This window comes from Parasteatoda tepidariorum, chromosome 6 (genome assembly GCF_982258835.1).
Source record: "Parasteatoda tepidariorum strain Cologne lab strain chromosome 6, Ptep-v5.0, whole genome shotgun sequence".
NCBI lineage: Eukaryota > Metazoa > Arthropoda > Arachnida > Araneae > Theridiidae > Parasteatoda > Parasteatoda tepidariorum.
The window spans coordinates 59,441,356-59,459,053 of NC_141760.1; the positions used below are offsets into that span (position 1 = coordinate 59,441,356).

The following is a 17,698-nucleotide window of genomic DNA, read 5'->3' on the forward strand; positions in this document are numbered from 1 at the left end:
TTACCAACAAATACTGCTACTATGGTTATTTTTGCTTTCTTATATATATCTGATGATCTCTTTTTAAACAGAGCTCGTAAGATCCTTAAGATACTGAAATGGGGGCACAAAAACTTAAGAGATAAAATATTTAATTTCATTAACTCAAAATATCTGGTGTCAAAATGTTAATTTTTAAGTTAAATATAACTTTTACAATATTGATGTTCTTACATTTTTAAAGACCATATGAATCCTGATAAAATATTAAAATGCATATGTTTACTTTAACTAGTGTAAAATCCTTATCAAAATAATGATCAAGACCCAAATGTAAAACAGTATAATTGACGATAAAAACTCAACTGGCTTCAAAACATATGAAGAGGGAAGTAAAAGTCGACATGTTTCGAGTTTTCAAATATAATCGCCCATTCTCAAGACTTGTCAGGCTTGGATAACTTGTGACTTTTATTATTGGATGCTCAAAACATGTCTATTTTTATTATCATCTATTATTTTTTTTAAATCAATGAAGTTTTTATATTTTCGATTCAGTTTCTTGGGATTATCCATTTAGTTACACAACATATTAAATTATTTCACTCGATATTAAAATAAGTTTTACATATGTTATAGGCACAGGTTCTTAGATTGAAAAAATAATAATTCACTACTTTGGAAAAAAATTAATGCAGTAAAAAAAAAAATTTTTTTTTTTTTGCTGCAAGCCTTAAAATTTTAGTTTAGGGTCATAAAAAAATTCCGTTTACAATTGAAATTTCAAAAGTCGAATGTGAAAATGGAATGTCCCCTAGTACCAGGAATCGAAATTAAATAGTAACAAGGACAACTTTTTTAAACAAGTTAGCGTTTCCGTCCTACTCGAAGTTGTTTGAAAAGGTATTTTTTATATATCGATTCCAAAGTTTATTCTACATATATTTCTGGGTATACTTTCGGAGTATTTCGATCGAGTTTAATTTTACACCCTTATTTGCTTAAAATTATTAAATAATTTACTTAAAATAAATTATTCAAGCTACATGATTTAATGCATTTATAGTATAATAATAAACGGAGCTTCCGACGCATATCCTTAACCTTAATACCGCTATCATTAAATAAATGGAATAAGCTTAGATAAATGATAAAAGTTAATTTTTCCCTCATGTAATTTTCAAGGAATAATATGTTTCGATCAAACAGATTTCATTCTGGAAATAGCGAAATTATTGAGTAGGTCCCTTGGAGCAATATCATTCTTATCCTCTTTTGACGAAATATAGGAAAAATTAGTTTTCACAGTTTCTGTAAAAAGTATGTTAGCCTACTTGCCACGTTTTTTTTTAAATTTTTATTTATTAAAATAAGGTCGGAAATTGTGTATTGTGTGCACAGCTTCGGAATCCTTACAAATTTCAATTTTTAGTATTTCCTGATTAGCAAAATAAGGCATTTTCCTGATAACAAATTATACTACAATTATATCTTAGAAATCATGCTAAAGTAAAAAATTAAACTAAATAGTTTAGTATATTATCAGAAAAAAATCTACTTGGTATCATAAAGAGTAAAAGATATAATGAAATAATTAGTGAATCACACGTGGTCGGATAATTAAAAATTTAATTTCACAACTAAGATAGTAGGACGACATTTAAGATACTGAGATATTTTAAGACACTAAAAAAATTGGCTACGTATTCCACAGATTTTTATGTTCGGTATCTTTATCCTCTTTGTAGTGACTTATAAAACATCAACACTATTTTAGATAATCTAAATTGAAGTCACAAGAAACAAAACAAAAAAAAAGACAATCAATAATTTATATTCTTTTTTCAAAAAAATAGTATGCTAAGTAAATAATCAGCTGTTTTGCATTAAATAATTTTAAACAACTGAATGTTTTTAATTTCTTAACAAGGTTTTATTCTTAGCTAGCAGACAATAATTCTTTAAAAAAAACTTGACTATAATTTGAAAAGGAAACCTAAATTAAAGAAAATCTAAATTAAAGTTCTAAAAAAATTATTAGTATATTAATGCAGAAATAATAAACGTAAAATGGAAAAGAATAAGAATTTTAAAATGTTAAAATTTTATTAAATAGTTGGTAAAATAGTTCTGCGATACACTTCCGGAAATTTCTTTTAAGATTAGGATGATATAGGGTAAACCAACAAGTGAAGGAGCATTTCATAGATATTTCTTAGAAATAAGATTTTAAACGTTTTAATTTAGATTGATTGGTAAGAGTAGCTTACTAAGTCCTTTAACAATGGAATAATAGGAAGTCCTTAAATAGGAAGTCCTTTAACAATGCATTTAGTTATCTGGTCTTTGAGTCTTCTCTGGAAAAAGTTTTGAATTTGTTAGTATCTGTTCAACGCCTTGTTTCTTTGACAAAATTATAAGGTCAGTGTTTGTTGTTATCCGTTTAAACTACAATTAATTGCATATAATAATGCTTTTTCTTTTCATTGTGAAAAAAAGAATTCAAAATATGGTCATTGAAGTTACGTTTTATTTATTTTAAGCATCATAACATAAGCAAGTACTGAGATTAGGGGGTGTTTATTAACTGAATTACAGAACGATGAAAAACCAATGTATAAACAAGTGTTCCTTTACTGGGATTTTTTCAAGTTAATGAAAATAAAAGAAAAATTTTAATTTTCTTGTACCTTTTGTCATATTATAAATCAAAATTATGTTAAAAATAAAAAAAACAACTTCTAACCGGTGAAGGAACAGGCATGTTCCTTCACTGAGAATAGATTTCCCAGTGAATGAATAGTATGTGTGAAATATGATTTTACTTCGATAATTAGTAGTTCAGCGACATAGAGGACTCCTAAAATTCAGTTAAATGTTGTATGAATAGTTCCTATAACTATTTCATTTAAATATGCAAATTTAATTGCTAAATTTATTTAAAGAATTATAATAATAATTAATTTATTATTTATCTTTATAAATGTAGTGATTAGTTATTACATCATACCTTAGACTCCTTAATAAACTATGTTTATTAACTAAATATAATAATAAAAGCTTGAATGGAATCTTTGCAGGATTTTGTGCCAATAATTAGCTAAATTATTATCCTATTGCCGTCTTTAATGTCCTAACGGGAACTGGTAGGAAAAATCCATTTAAAGACAATTATCTAGGTGAAAAATGGATGAAGTTTTTTTAAGGTGACATCCACCGATAACTCAGTGCAATGCGAAGATAATTTTAAAAGGCAAATCTTCCCTTAGAGAATAATATTCGAAATACTGGTTTTAAGAACTTCGGAGAATCTTTAGGAGGGAAGTAGCCCTGGCATCCTTTTACAAAGTGATTGCATTTACAATGCGAATGAAACAAGAGTTGAATACAGCCCTTAAACGGGAAAAATCTGCGGCCTTAAAAATTATAAGGATTTATATTCTAAAGTACCTAGGAAAGAAAAAGTACCTCCATTGGTAGTTTTTCCTTACAGAAGAATTCGTGGAGATATTACAGAATCAGTCCCTGCTACATATTTCATTGGAAAAAGCTATTCTTGAAATGAAACGATGACCGCAGCAACATTTTACAAATATATTGCAAATGTTTCTACACATGGCTAATTAAAAATGCAATCAAATTCCTAATTTTGCTTCTTCTGGATAGGTATAAATCTCATATCAATTTGAAACGGAGCAAGTTTTGTTCCTCAAAACAAATTTTCTGGTTTAGTTTTCTACGTAATTCTTGGAAATCTCGTTAGATCTTGAAAACAAAAGAATTGTAAAACAATATGTCTAGAAAATTTTACATCCATTTTTAAATAAGATTTGAGGCATCAACTGATGAAGTTAAAATGCTTTTATGAAATGCGATATTTTTTCATTCGATGTAGAAAACGTTGACTGTAACAAATGCATGCAAAACAGACACCAAGAGTTAATGAGCAAGACAACTTATCAACAAAACACATGCTTCGAGAGTAACGATGCGCTATTTCTTCAGAAGCTTGAGAAGGAAATCTTACAAGTTATGTTGCAAATTTTTAAAGGAACATTGACAGAAAAGTTTAATCTCCCACATATCCAATAACCTGCGCTTTTCTCAATATTGAAGAATTTATTTCAAAAAGAACAATTGTATAATCAAATTTTGGCTCTGAAGCTGAGACAACTAACATTAATAATGAAAGTATCTTGAAAACCGATTTTGGGATAAGTCCTCTTGAGGCATTGTTAGTTGCAAAAACGATTGGTTTCATAAGTAACTACTAGATATAAGTCAATGAGAGATGGGTTTTACTCAAACTTCGAAACTCCTTTTTCTCATTTATTATCCAGTGAGGAATTCTGGAAATGGAACTGGAAAATCAAAAGAAATTTCGAAGATACATTTACATTGGCCAAAAATTTGGAAAAAAGAGGAAGGTTAAATCAAAAGAAAAAGAAATAAATTACTCATGACGAAGAGAAAAAAAATACTTAAAAAGATTTAAAAAAAGCTTAAAAAATATGAGGAAAAGATTAAACAAAAAAATGATCGAATTATAATAATAATAAAAACATCATCAGATTACACAATGATAAACATTCATAATTTAGAACGGACTATTAAAGTGTGAGAAAAAAATGAAAAACATTTTTTTAAAATTATGTATTCAAACATATTTTACTTTCCATTCCATGATTGAAAAAAAAGTAAAATTTTCCACATTAACTATGGTTATATGTCGTAATTCCAAGAAAAATCTTGTTTTTAGACATTTGTGTGGCCTATGGATTCCTAACGAGCATCAAACATTATCAAAATTAAGTGTTCATTCTCTGGAAAATTTAGTGTTTATTCACTGGTAAGAACTGTTCCTTCACTTGGTCATCTTACTACTTATTATTTAAACCACCAAAAGCTTAAAACAATATTATGTAAGTTATCTAACTTTTTTTACATAATTTGCATTTAATAACAAACATGTCGAAACCATCATTTAGCTAAAATTACAAATTTTGAAATTTTTATAAGTTTTTTTTAAAGGCAAGCTAAGCTTAAGTGTTCCTTCATTAGTTAGTTTACCCTATAAAATGTTGAGAAATTTGCGATGTTGTGAGAGATGTTTAAAAATGTTGACTACGTATTTTTATTAATATTTATAAAATATATATTCAAGGAATTGATAAATATATTATTCCAAATCTATGCATACGTATGTATATTATTGAAATTGTATCAGTTATTGAAAAACAAAATAAAAAAAATAAAAAATAATCACATTAAATAAGCACAATCTGGTGTATTCTATCACTGAAATGCGATATTTTTTCACGCTTTTTTAGCACGCTTTTTTAAAACTAGACATTTGTTGAATAAAGTGTTTTTTATTCAAAATTCTTTACTAAATTGCAAATAAATTATTAAATGACTAAAAAAGAAACATCGTATTTTATAGTGTGAAAGAAATAAAAATAAAAAGATTAGCAAACAATTATTAGCGAAAAAAATATGAATGAAATTTTACGCTCCGCGCGCGAAGTCAAGTTCCTCCCAAGTTTATCACATTTTAATATTAATCGCCCCAATTAGTTATTTCTTTATTGTCGCCAAATTATTTTTTTAAAAATAATTAATTTTAATTTTTCTCAGCTTCTAATAAATAAAATATTGAAATTATGTTGATTAAAATGGTATAACCAATGGTAATATTAATCGCCTCAATTAGTTATTTCTTTATTGTCGCCAAATTATTTTTTTAAAAATAATTAATTTTAATTTTTCTCAGCTTCTAATAAATAAAATATTGAAATTATGTTGATTAATGGTTAATTGAAAAATATGTTGATTAAAATGGTATAAAAAAATTCATACCTTATAATTCAACTTTTTTTCATCCTCACTTTAATTAAATAATAAAAAATAATAAATAATTATTAAAAATTATTTTTCGCATGAAATTATCTTTGGGTAAATGAGTTTTATGAGTGGGTGCAATTTTTTTTGAATTGCTTCATTAGTTTTGAAAATATGACTGAAAACGCAAAAAGCGAAATTAACATTAAGGGGTACGAACTTTGAATCGCTCTCCTGACCAAACTATGAGGACCACATTTCCCAGATTGCGGCTACCCCCTATATTTTGAAGATAAGAAATCCAAATATGTAAAAAAAAAATGCATGTTTATTCAGAGAAAGTACGTTTTTGTGTCTGATTTCGTAACTTAATTAATAGTTAGCACTAATTAATTAGCATATTTGAGGTCACCCCCAGGAACCATTAAGATTAACACTTAGTTCGTGAAAATCCGATCATTAGAACGAAAGTTATTCAGGGTGATTCGTTTTTTTTTTGCGGACTGTACACACTACTTTTGCAACTGTAGGTGAAGCTATTTGTAAGTGAATATCTTAAGTCATGGATAAAATATTATCATTTTAAAAAACATATACATACCTAGCATCACTTAACATTCCTAAATTAGACAGAGAAAATATTTCAAAAACTATCACACCCACAACTACTGAAGTTGGCAAATCCTGTTGAGAGAAAAATAAAACAAAGATTACTTTCTGCAATTGAAACTAAGACTTATAGCTTGATAGTTGTATATGGAAACTAAATCCCCCACACCAAAATAATTTTATGACAAAATGTCTGTAATAAAAAAAGAATGTACATATGAAAACAGGGTTCATGATTTTTTTGATTTTTTTAAAAAATATCAAAGGAATCAGATTTTATTTTTTATTTTGTTTAAATACAATGTAAGAACTTTAATTTATGATTAAAAAAACTTTATAAATGCTTAAACAAAATTAAAATAATAATAAAACTTTATTATAACAATATTTTAGAAACTTAAACTTACTAAAATAATTTTTATTACAGTACATAGCTTTGAATGCATAGCAACCATTTTGAAACAAATGCATGATAAATTTAAACAAAATGAAATTGAGAATTTAAAGAATCCTAAAACAAGGTTTCAACTAACAAACCATAATTTTAAATTAAAATTGTGATTTACTTTTTTTTCCCCTCTTGATTTTTAAAATGACAAAATCAATGTTCAGATTGTGTTTATAAATGTAGTCATTCATCAAAAAATAAATAAAAATTTTATCTTTATATTTTTATATTAAAATATTCATTTTTAATCCTATATCAAAATATATAAGTTAAGCTAAAAAAAAAAAATTTTTAAAATCATGTACTCATTGGAATTTTTTTTCACAAAATTTCTTTATAGAAAATTTGATGATGTAAAAGATACTGTGAACATATTATGCGGAGAGAGAAAAGCAGTTAATAACCCTACTGCTTCAAATAGACTTTGAAAGAGTTAGAAAGGGAAGAATGACATTATATCAGGAAAAAAATATCTGAATTCACCAGCCTTTTTTTTCTTCTATTTTTTGCATTTTAGGGTAATTTCTTTTTAATATAACCTCCAGCTTTAGAAATATACATTTTCCACCAATAAAATATAATGTAAATTTTAATTTTTAAATCAAAAGGTAGAATTTTAATTAACATTTGCATTTTTTTAAAAAAAATTCATGTTTATTAATTATTTTCTACGACTATGCAAGTTTATATTATGACAGCATTAAATGTTAACTTTAATCTGTACTTTCAATCTCAAGAATCAAAACAGATTTTAAAAAATATTATTTCAAATGTGTTGGAAACCCCAGAAAGAAAGAAATTCCGTTAACTGAAATTAATTAATGCAACAATGTATTTAAAATAAATTTTAAAACGAAGAAAAGAAAATAATAAAAGTATCAATTATTTAAAAGACTGTTTTTTAACTTTTAAAATCAATATATACATTAAAAAAATCAATTGATTTAAATCAATGATTTTTTTTAAAAAATCAATTGATTTAAATCAACAAACCCTGCTTTAAAATATCTTTCAAATCAAAAATTAAATGGACTTATTAATGTGTTTTACACTTCACGTTTAAATACTTTAAAATAGAGGATGATTAATGATTGCTTCCCTTTTCTCATTTCTCTAATCAGCTATTGCATCATGATTATGATATTTCTCTTGTAATGGCTGATTATGATATAATCAGCTATTGCCTGACTTATGATTATTATAAAAATGATGCTAACTGATTTCAGATATTTTTGCAAAAAAGTTATCAAATAATTGCATGAGATACTATTGATGATGTTTGAGATATTATAATTAAAATTAAATGTTATTATTTATTTTAAGTTATGAACATCTTTTGAGTAAATCCATAAATTTAATTAAAGTTATATTTTTAGGTTTTCAAAAACATTTTTATGCACTTAATTACTTATAAATATAATTTAGTTTTTAAAAAGCGATTTTGTATATATTTTTATTTTTTTAAAAATAAAACTTTTGTATTAAAAAATTCTGTATAGGAAGAAAAAGTTCAGTAACAGATCTATATGCAAAATGTTAGCTACTCAATTGTGTTAGTTTTACAATGTAATTAAAATGCAATTAACTTATAGTTTTTATATTACCTGATGCATATGTGATACTGCAACATAACCCAGATTTAGAATTACAAAATGTAGAACAAGATACAATTTACACCACATAGGAATTTGTGGATCATACTTCTCCATTGGTGCTTTTACCTTCAAATTAACAATATTAAAGAAAAAATTAATTCAAATATACATGTCTGAATAATCTCTTAAAAGATATGAAATAAAAATATTGAACACTATATTTATCTTACATATTCTTTATCCACCATGAAAAGTTTTAAGAAAATAAAAAGTGTTTGTAGTAGTATTTCTTAATATTTAAAAACTTACTCTGATGCTGCATTGTATTTGATAATTTTCATCTAGGTAGGAAAATGTCACCAAATTGGCAATTTTTAAAAAGTTTAATAACATTTATTATATTTTAGTTATCTGTTCGCTCTATCTTTAGTTATCTGTTCTTTTTGGTGGATAATTCTTAAGAACAAAATAGCATATAGAGTTTAAAATTATAACTTCAAGTACAAGGTACCTAAACAGTGGTTTTTTATTTTCCTTGGCGAAAACGCTTCAAAAAATCATAGTAAAAGAACTATTTTTAAATCAATTAATCAACAAATTATTGCCAATGAAGCGAAAAATACTTATAAAACATCTACTCTTCAAATGTTAGCTCACGCTGTCTCTGAATCGCTTCTCGATAAAATATATAAATCATATCTAAATAAAAACTTCATGTCCGTTTCTTCCAAATTGAGATTGCTAAAATTTTTATTTCGTGAATATAAGCCTAAATATGTTTATATTTATTTTAACTTTTAAACAAAATTACATTAATTAAAAAAACATTAAAAATCTTCCGTGAAAACAAGCAGATGCTACGCACAAAAATCCTTTTAAAAAAAAGAGTTAAGATCAAATAACCCAACCCTTTTCCAAAAACATTTTTTATGAGTTATGTCTTCAAAGTTATGTTAAAAACAAAGATTGAACAAAATAAAAAAAAACAAGTAACGTTTAAAGTTTAAAGCTAATTTAATATTTGTGAAAATGTGACTTAATTGCTTCTTCCAATTAGCTTTTCAGTTGTAAATAAAATAAAAAGAATTATTATATAGATTTTAGAAAACCATTATGTTACATTTCATTTATTCATATATATATATACATATAATTTTTAACTCTAAAACTAAAAAAATGTACATTTACATTAAAATTTATATTTCTCTCGTCAAGCACTCAAGAAAAGAAACTTTAGGCCCATCGTGGGCCTAAGGTTTCTGAGTATCTAAATATTTTTCAATTTAATTAAGAACTTTCGTAAATATGTAATCACAGTGATTTTTTTTTTTTTTTACTAGAACGTTTGATTGAAAATATTAAAGCGTACCCTAATGGTTAACACAGGGATGAGATTTTTCCGCTTTTTAGCGGATTTCCGCTTTTTTTACTTTTATCTCTTAAATTTCAGCTTTTTTTTTTATCAAAAATTCAGATTTTCTAAAAATTTCACCTTTTTTTTTTCATAAGTATTTCGCTTTTTCAGAAAATTCACCGATTTTCAAAGAGAAACAGAAAATTCAAACTACATAGCTACCAATCCTTTCTCGTTTTTGCCTATTTTAGCTATTCCCCCCCCCCCCCTTTTACTCGCAGCAGATAAGATTTTCCGAATTTTTTACCCGCACTCCAGATAGATCCGATTTTCGTAGTTCAAACGACGCTGCTTCTGACAAGCCTTTTAGAGGTCCCAAGCCTGGAATCCGCTAATATCTCGATTCTTATTCACACGATTTTAATATCAAACATAGCTTTTCATATTTACGTGTTGCGATTCTTATTCTCGCGATTTGAATATTGTACGTTGCGATTCTTATTTACGAGATTAAAAAATACGATATTGTGATTCGTATTTACGCCTTTTTAAACCCCTATGTAGCGATTCGTATTCACGCAAGTTTAAAATTCAATGTCTTGATTTGCTCATGCGGTTTATAATATCAAACATTGATTTTCGTATTTATATAAAATCGATTCGTATTTATTTCGATTTTAAAATAAGGCATTGGGATTCGCATTCACGCATTCTAAAAATTATGCATCATAATTCTTATTTATGCAATCTAAAAATTAAGCATCATGATTCGTATTTAAGTGATCTAAAAATTATGAATCATGATTTGTATTGACGCATTTTAAAAATTCTATATCCCAGTTTGTATTTTCTCATTTTCAAAATCGTATATCTAGTTTCATATTCATGTGATTTCAAAATCCATATTTGTTATTCATATTCACGCAATTTTAAGATCAACTATCGCGATTCTTGTAAGAAGTAAATATTTTTTTTAATTAGTTACTAAAAAGGTGACTGTCTTTCTAACGACGATTATTAGTATATGTAAGTGTTGCAACATCAGAGAAACTGGAAGGGAATATATTCGAAACTTACATTCTGTGCTTGCAAAGAAGAAAAAATAGGATTTGTCACAAGATGTTTGAAGATGGACTAATGACTAAATATAGCAAACATAAAAGATATAGCAAACAAAAGCAATCACTTAAAAAGGGATTTAATTTAATTTTTTTTTTGGAAAAAGAGTTAATTAACTCACCATCAAAATTTTATTTCTAATTGCTGTTATTTATGCTATAAAATGCAAAATTCCTATCAAATAAAAAAACAATTATCTAAACAGTTGCTGACTGTCATGTAATTTTTCAAACTAAAATAGCAATTTTTGTATGTTAAGGAGTTACTATATAGTATTTCTACTTCACTGTTATTGATATGTTTCAGAGGGCTCTAGTTAGATTAGACTATAATATGAACATAATGATTCGGTCCATTGGTAAAGTTTTTTTTTTCCAATATAATTTAAAAAGTAATATTACTGATATACTTGCTATAAATCACATAACAGTATTTATTAAAAGAAATGAAATATTAATGTATATTCTGAGTAGTTTTAATTTGCTAAACCAGGTAGTTTTTCAAGTAATAATTGTCTCTTATGTGAACTGAGGAAAAATATAATTTCCAGCTTTATTTTTTAAATTGGTAATTTTTATTTTCTCTAAATGTTAGGTAGCAATGTAATCATTTATATAATAATAGATTAGTACACAGTTGTGTGTCAACACATTATTTATTACCTTAAACTGTCTGGAATTTATTATTAAAGGGTTGCGCTTGCGTAAAATTTACTATCGTGGAAATTCAGCTTTTTTGCCTTTTGGCTAATCTCATCCCTGTTAACACAAAATCAGGCTTATTATAACAAAGGTATGCATAAAAACATATTACAGTAGGGAACCGATTATCCGGAACGATCGTTACCATCGCTATTCCGGATAACTGATTTTTCCGGTTTTCTGAATCGCTACAAAAAGCCGTTTTTTTTATTGTTAAACCCAACTAAAAAAAAAAAATTGGAAATAATTTTAAAAAGAAGAAAAAACGATGAAGTAATGCACTAATGATTATTTCCAAAATGATGGTAAGGTAAACAACTTTCAAAAAAGAAAGAAAAATCCTAAAATCTTATGAGGAAAAAAACATTTTTTTTTAAAAAATGACGGTAAAATTTCTTGAATTTCGTTCCGGTTTTTTGGGCTTTCCGGTTTTTTGATTTCCGGATAATGGGTTCTGTACTGTATTAATATTCATCTTTCACATTTTTAGTCAGTTTTTAGAAACTAACTTTTTAAATTATGAAAAAGACCAAGAATGATGATTCTTCTTAAATGATTCGTGAAATCATTTTACCTAAATTAGTCTGAAGAGCTTAAATATTATCAAAATATAATTACACTCTTACATCAGGTATATCTTCGATTTGTCCATGCCAAGGTAGTCCAGGTGCCCATCCAGGACCTTTGAATATGACAGAGAGCTTGTTCCGAAAACCTTCAGTAATCCAGAAAGTCCTCCATATATGAAGAAAATGACACAACTATAAATAAAACATAGAGTTAAAGTATCTTGTGATGAGATACCAAGCTAAAAAAATTATTTTTAATTATGATAATTAAAAAATTACTTTCTTCAAAGAAGTGTTTCGATGTGCATATTATGAACATTTATTTTGAATTAATTAGTTGAAAAAATAGGAATGGGTACACTGTTAAAATATATTGGATGTTGCATCTTTATATTAAGATTGTAGCAACATTGCTGCGCAACATTGAAAAAGTGCCAAAGTTGAACTATGTTTGAAAATTCAATTACACAATTCTTTTACTGAAATGTGGTTCAAATTAACACGTTATTATGATTACAACTAATTTGTTTAAAAGCATGATTCTAAATGCCTTTGTTATGTTACTTGATACTACTACTACTTTTGAAGTTTATGTTATTAAACTTCAAAATTCATCTGCTTCAAAAAATTACAAATTGGAAATAACAGTCGACATGTTTCAGACGCTCAAAAATAAGTGGCCATTTTCAAGTCTTCTCAGACAGGAATGAGACGAAACAAAAGTGATTCGAAATAAAAACATTAAGTTTCTAACAGAAAATGGAAAAAATAAAAATGTGAAACAAAACTAGAAAAAACCACAGTAGCTGAGAGAGAAAGAAAAAAAAAAGAAGAAGAACTGCAGTGGGCATTCCATGCTCAATGGATAGTTGGTGAGTAACTAATCTCGTTAACAAGGGAATCGGCATCAAAATGAACTGATGTGTCTGAGGTAGAAATCATTTTGGTATTGTCAAAATTGAATTTATGCCCAAGATAGATTATTTAATACCTTTATTATGGTCAAATATTGCACCTATTTAGAGTATAGGAACAACAACTATTTCCTACCTGTATATAGATCGGTTCAAATGTATTTATGGGAGATTATTTAATACCTTTATTATGGTCAAATATTGCACATATTTAGAGTATAGGAACAACTATTTCCTACCTGTATATAGATCGGTTCAAATGTATTTATGAGAGATTATTTAATACCTTTATTATGGTCAAATATTGCACATATTTAGAGTATAGGAACAACAACTATTTCCTACCTGTATATAGATCGGTTCAAATGTATTTATGGGAGATTATTTAATACCTTTATTATGGTCAAATATTGCACATATTTAGAGTATAGGAACAACAACTATTTCCTACCTGTATATAGATCGGTTCAAATGTATTTATGGGAGATTATTTAATACCTTTATTATGGTCAAATATTGCACATATTTAGAGTATAGGAACAACAACTATTTCCTACCTGTATATAGATCGGTTCAAATGTATTTATGGGAGATTATTTAATACCTTTATTATGGTCAAATATTGCACATATTTAGAGTATAGGAACAACAACTATTTCCTACCTGTATATAGATCGGTTCAAATGTATTTATGGGATGCGTTAATCCATAGACCACTTTCTCTCCTTCAGGTTCAAATGTTCCAAACATTCGATCCCATATTATAAGAGTACCACCATAGTTTTTGTCGATGCAGTATCTGTTTCTTCCTAAGGAACATGATTTATCAGTCAGAAAGAAATTACATTTAAAATTTATTTTTGCAAATGTTTAATTTTCTTACCATGGTGTACTCTGTGGTGACTTGCAGTATTGAATATATATTCTAAAGGACCTAAGGAATCTATAGTCTATAAGAAAAAGAAAAAATTAGCTGATGAATTGAGACACCGGTGTCTATTTTATCTATTTCTTTTCTGACGCTCTAATTACAACTAAAAATATAATTTGGTATTTTTTAATTATAATAAAAAACAGTTACTAAAAAAATTCTGTCAAATTATCGGAATTATATTTGTACTAAAATATAAAATCCGAAAAAAGTAGTTTGAAAAAATACATTTCTTCATGCACATTCAAAAATTTATCAATAATTGATTTGATAAATTAAAGAAATTTCAATGATGAATAATTGTTTCTCTTAGATCTAAATAAGTGTGAATTTAAAAAAAATTTTGTTTGGAAGTGAGTCTCGTTTAGAAGATTTTGCCTATGACGCAGAAAAAGACAACAGTGTTACACGCTGTATTTCATAAAAATATATTATTAAAATGCTACGTATAATATTTTTCACTTATTTTGACCTAAATTAATACAAAATAGTGATGTAAAATATGTTTAACCCACGATCCGTCTACCACTGAGAATATTTTGCGTCAGCACTGTGCTTTGGGGTCGGTGCCAGCCTGGTGTGGAATTCGTATCAACCAGCCATCTCTGGAATTCGAATCAAGTTCACCTCATTGGAAAACGAACGCTTTTTACTTTGATCCTCCGCTGCTTTTTACAATTTATTGTAATATATCTCACGATGAATATCGGATGAACCATAGTTATCGACTATAATAATATCATGATTATTATCAACAATAACGCTGTCTGTGGTCTCGATAACGAGAATTATAAAATACGGTAACACCACAGTAATAATCAAGAACGATAAATTTTTAATGCGATGGTAACAGGAGCGTTATCAATAACAATAAATATAGTTTTCAATATCATTGTTGATAAATTATTATTATTGTTAATTATATCGTTTTCAATATAATTGCTGTTTTCAATAATATTGTGAGTTTTGATAAATTTAATTTGATTAACAAGGATATTGATTGCTGTGAAAATAATGTAAATTAATTGCATTGAAAAATAACGCTGTACAGCACTATTGATTATATTTCTAAATCCTTAAGAGAGGCATTAAACATTATTAACTTACTTCAGTGTGTATCCAAAACTGATACAGTAGGTTTAATTCTGTGTGGACTAGGTAAATACTTGGAGGTATTGCTAGAGCCAATGGCACATAGAAAAACTAGAATACATTGAAAAATTCACATTAAAGAAGAAAAAGAAAAATTTTCAAATACACATCAGAAACGTAAAAAAAAAATTAAGTACACAGTTTATTGATTCTGAATGACAAATAATAATAATAAAAATCTTCGTTATTTAAAAAAAAACTAGACAAATATCAAATTAAAACAGTTACGAAACCAATGTTATATCAGTGATAGGAAAAATAAGCTAAGTTAGGGAGTGTTTTTCAAAGAAACAATAATATATAAATCAAAAGTTTTTTTTTTATATATATATAGAAAAAGAAAAGAACTTTATTATACTAGCGGTGAACTGTGAATATTAGTTTCGTTAAATGGCGGTTTTATCTGATTCGAGGAAACACTCTAAAATAAGATTGACGTACAAAACGAATGGCATTAATTTGGAATTAGTAACTGGAAAGAACAATTAAGTTAAGAGAGAGAATGTAGGTATATACAGCTCCTCTTGAAGCTGTTATCGACGCAATTTTGATTGAACCTAGTTTGTCTTTAGGCACTCAGAAGTTTTGTGCTCTCTGGCTATCCAAAAAAAAAAAAAAAAAATGCCAAATTTTTCATTGTCAAATAAATTTTAATTATAAAATGAAAATAAATGCTGCTTGTAACGGCCAGAATACGACTGAATTAGTATTATCGTCAGGCACAGAGGTGCAGTTAAAATTTAAGCTTCCAAAATCAGGTCGGAATTCTGATTGGCGATAAAGTCATAATACATGCAGCCTGTGGCAGTCTAGAGACGATTGAAACTTTTAATGTCGTCAGACACAAAGGTGCAGTTAGAGCATTCAAGCAATCCGGAAAGAGGGCGGAATTTCAACCGTAAAATCAAATCGTCATAAACACGAAATCAAATGTTAATAAAAACGTAGTGAGAATATTTTTATATTTTACTGAACATAGGGTGAAATTTATTTTTTCAGGGCTACGTTGTAACAATGAAACTCACCATATAGCTATAAAATTTGTCCATGACTTATAACTATATACTTATGCATAGTAAATAAGTGAAAATAGTATTTATTAAATGTGTTTTATTCATCAATGTATTCAATCCTACTTTTAATTTTTGTCATGCGAAACATTCTTTCTAAGACTCGTTTTATTTTATAGCTGTAGTCTTCTAAGGTCCTCCGTGCGTTTTATGGTTCTATCCACATTACGCCTACCATAGTTATCTATAAGACGTCTCTACTAAAGCAATTGTGAATTATCCATAAAAAATCTATAAGAAAACGTCCAGTAGACATCGATATTTGATCCGTGACGTCATGTGGACGAATTCTAGACGTCTACCGGATGAATTGTGCTGAATGAGATATTATTTTTTATAAATTAATTTGAAAAATAAAATAAAAAATCTTATAATTATATTTAGAATTGTATATTAATATCAAGACATTTAATTTAAAATGTAACTTCTTCGCGGCAGATTTTCTTTCTTAGTTTGCGCAAATGTTTAAAGCAAAATTTAATTTCAGTGAAATGAAAATATTGGGTTAAAGTAGTTTCAAGCAAGCTTTGACCCAACATTTTAAACGCTCTCTTTTTTTTTTAATGGCCATTTAAACTTTTAATAAATGCATTAATCAAATACTAAAAACTGAAATATGCGACAAATAATTATGTAGAAAGCTTATCTTTAACATTTCCTTTTTTACTGGCTCAAATTTCGCAAAAATCCAGGTTTTTGATTCCTAAAAAGAATGTATTTTATTTTGAACATTATTGGTCATCCAGAACAAAACGTAAAAGTTCTCTTACCAATAGAAAGTAGCCTTGGAAAACAGATTGCCTTAAAGCCGTCGATAAATTATATTCCTCAGAACTATGATGAACTTGATGAGCAGCCCACAGAAAATTAATTTCTAAAATTGAAAAAGTTATGCTACAATCAGTTATTCTACAGACTAAGTAATTTGCAAAAAGAAAACTGTTCAAGATCTATAGGGTGATCTGTTAAAGTCAGTGGCGCACCAAGAATATCATTCTAGGGGGGGGGGGGTTAAAATTGATTATCTTAGTTTTACTGAATAATGAACACTAAAATATTTTCAATATTATTGAAATAATTTTTTTTAAAAATTCTTTAAAATGATAGTTATTTTTCATTTATAAATTAAATTTATTACGCAGCGAATAAAATATTTATTAATGTACATTGATAAAATACAAAAGATATGGGTTGAGTAAAAATAAAGAAAAAATTCCATACTTTAATTTTTAACTTTAGTCCATTTTTTCATGAAGTAGATTCAGAAACAGCAATTTCATAATAATATGGAACGCCTTCAATAACTTTTGATCTACTGATCGGAACTTCCACGTACTCAAACTTAATGATGACAGGGGTGACCTCAAACATGCTAATTAATTAGTCAAACGATATTTTAATTACGCAATCTGGAAA

General features: G+C 27.0%; 2 protein-coding genes across 10 annotated transcripts in view; one reads left to right on the forward strand and one right to left on the reverse strand.

Annotated features, from left to right (window-relative positions):
* LOC107455379 (uncharacterized) overlaps window positions 1-16,430 on the forward strand; it is a 48,679-nt gene extending 32,249 nt beyond the window's left edge. For 3 of the 5 annotated variants that reach the window (XM_087165917.1, XM_087165918.1, XM_087165919.1), the window contains exon 9: window positions 7,218-7,458. In XM_087165917.1, coding sequence (XP_087022043.1) covers window positions 7,218-7,234 — 17 coding nt within the window. In that variant the 3' untranslated portion in view covers window positions 7,235-7,458. Of the gene's footprint in view, window positions 1-7,217; window positions 7,770-16,401 lie in introns of those variants that run through there. The other 2 variants (XM_087165916.1, XM_087165914.1) reach the window with 2 other exon arrangements.
* The window catches only part of LOC107450414 (alkylglycerol monooxygenase), a 39,130-nt gene that overhangs the window by 2,150 nt on the left and 19,282 nt on the right, over window positions 1-17,698 (reverse strand). For all 5 annotated transcript variants that reach the window (XM_071178620.2, XM_043047366.3, XM_043047364.3 and 2 more), the window contains exons 5-11: window positions 17,053-17,156; window positions 15,168-15,263; window positions 14,013-14,079; window positions 13,793-13,938; window positions 12,273-12,407; window positions 8,482-8,598; window positions 6,422-6,504 (exon numbers count right to left, since the gene is read on the reverse strand). In XM_071178620.2, coding sequence (XP_071034721.2) covers window positions 6,422-6,504; window positions 8,482-8,598; window positions 12,273-12,407; window positions 13,793-13,938; window positions 14,013-14,079; window positions 15,168-15,263; window positions 17,053-17,156 — 748 coding nt within the window. The remainder of the gene's footprint in view (window positions 1-6,421; window positions 6,505-8,481; window positions 8,599-12,272; window positions 12,408-13,792; window positions 13,939-14,012; window positions 14,080-15,167; window positions 15,264-17,052; window positions 17,157-17,698) is intronic.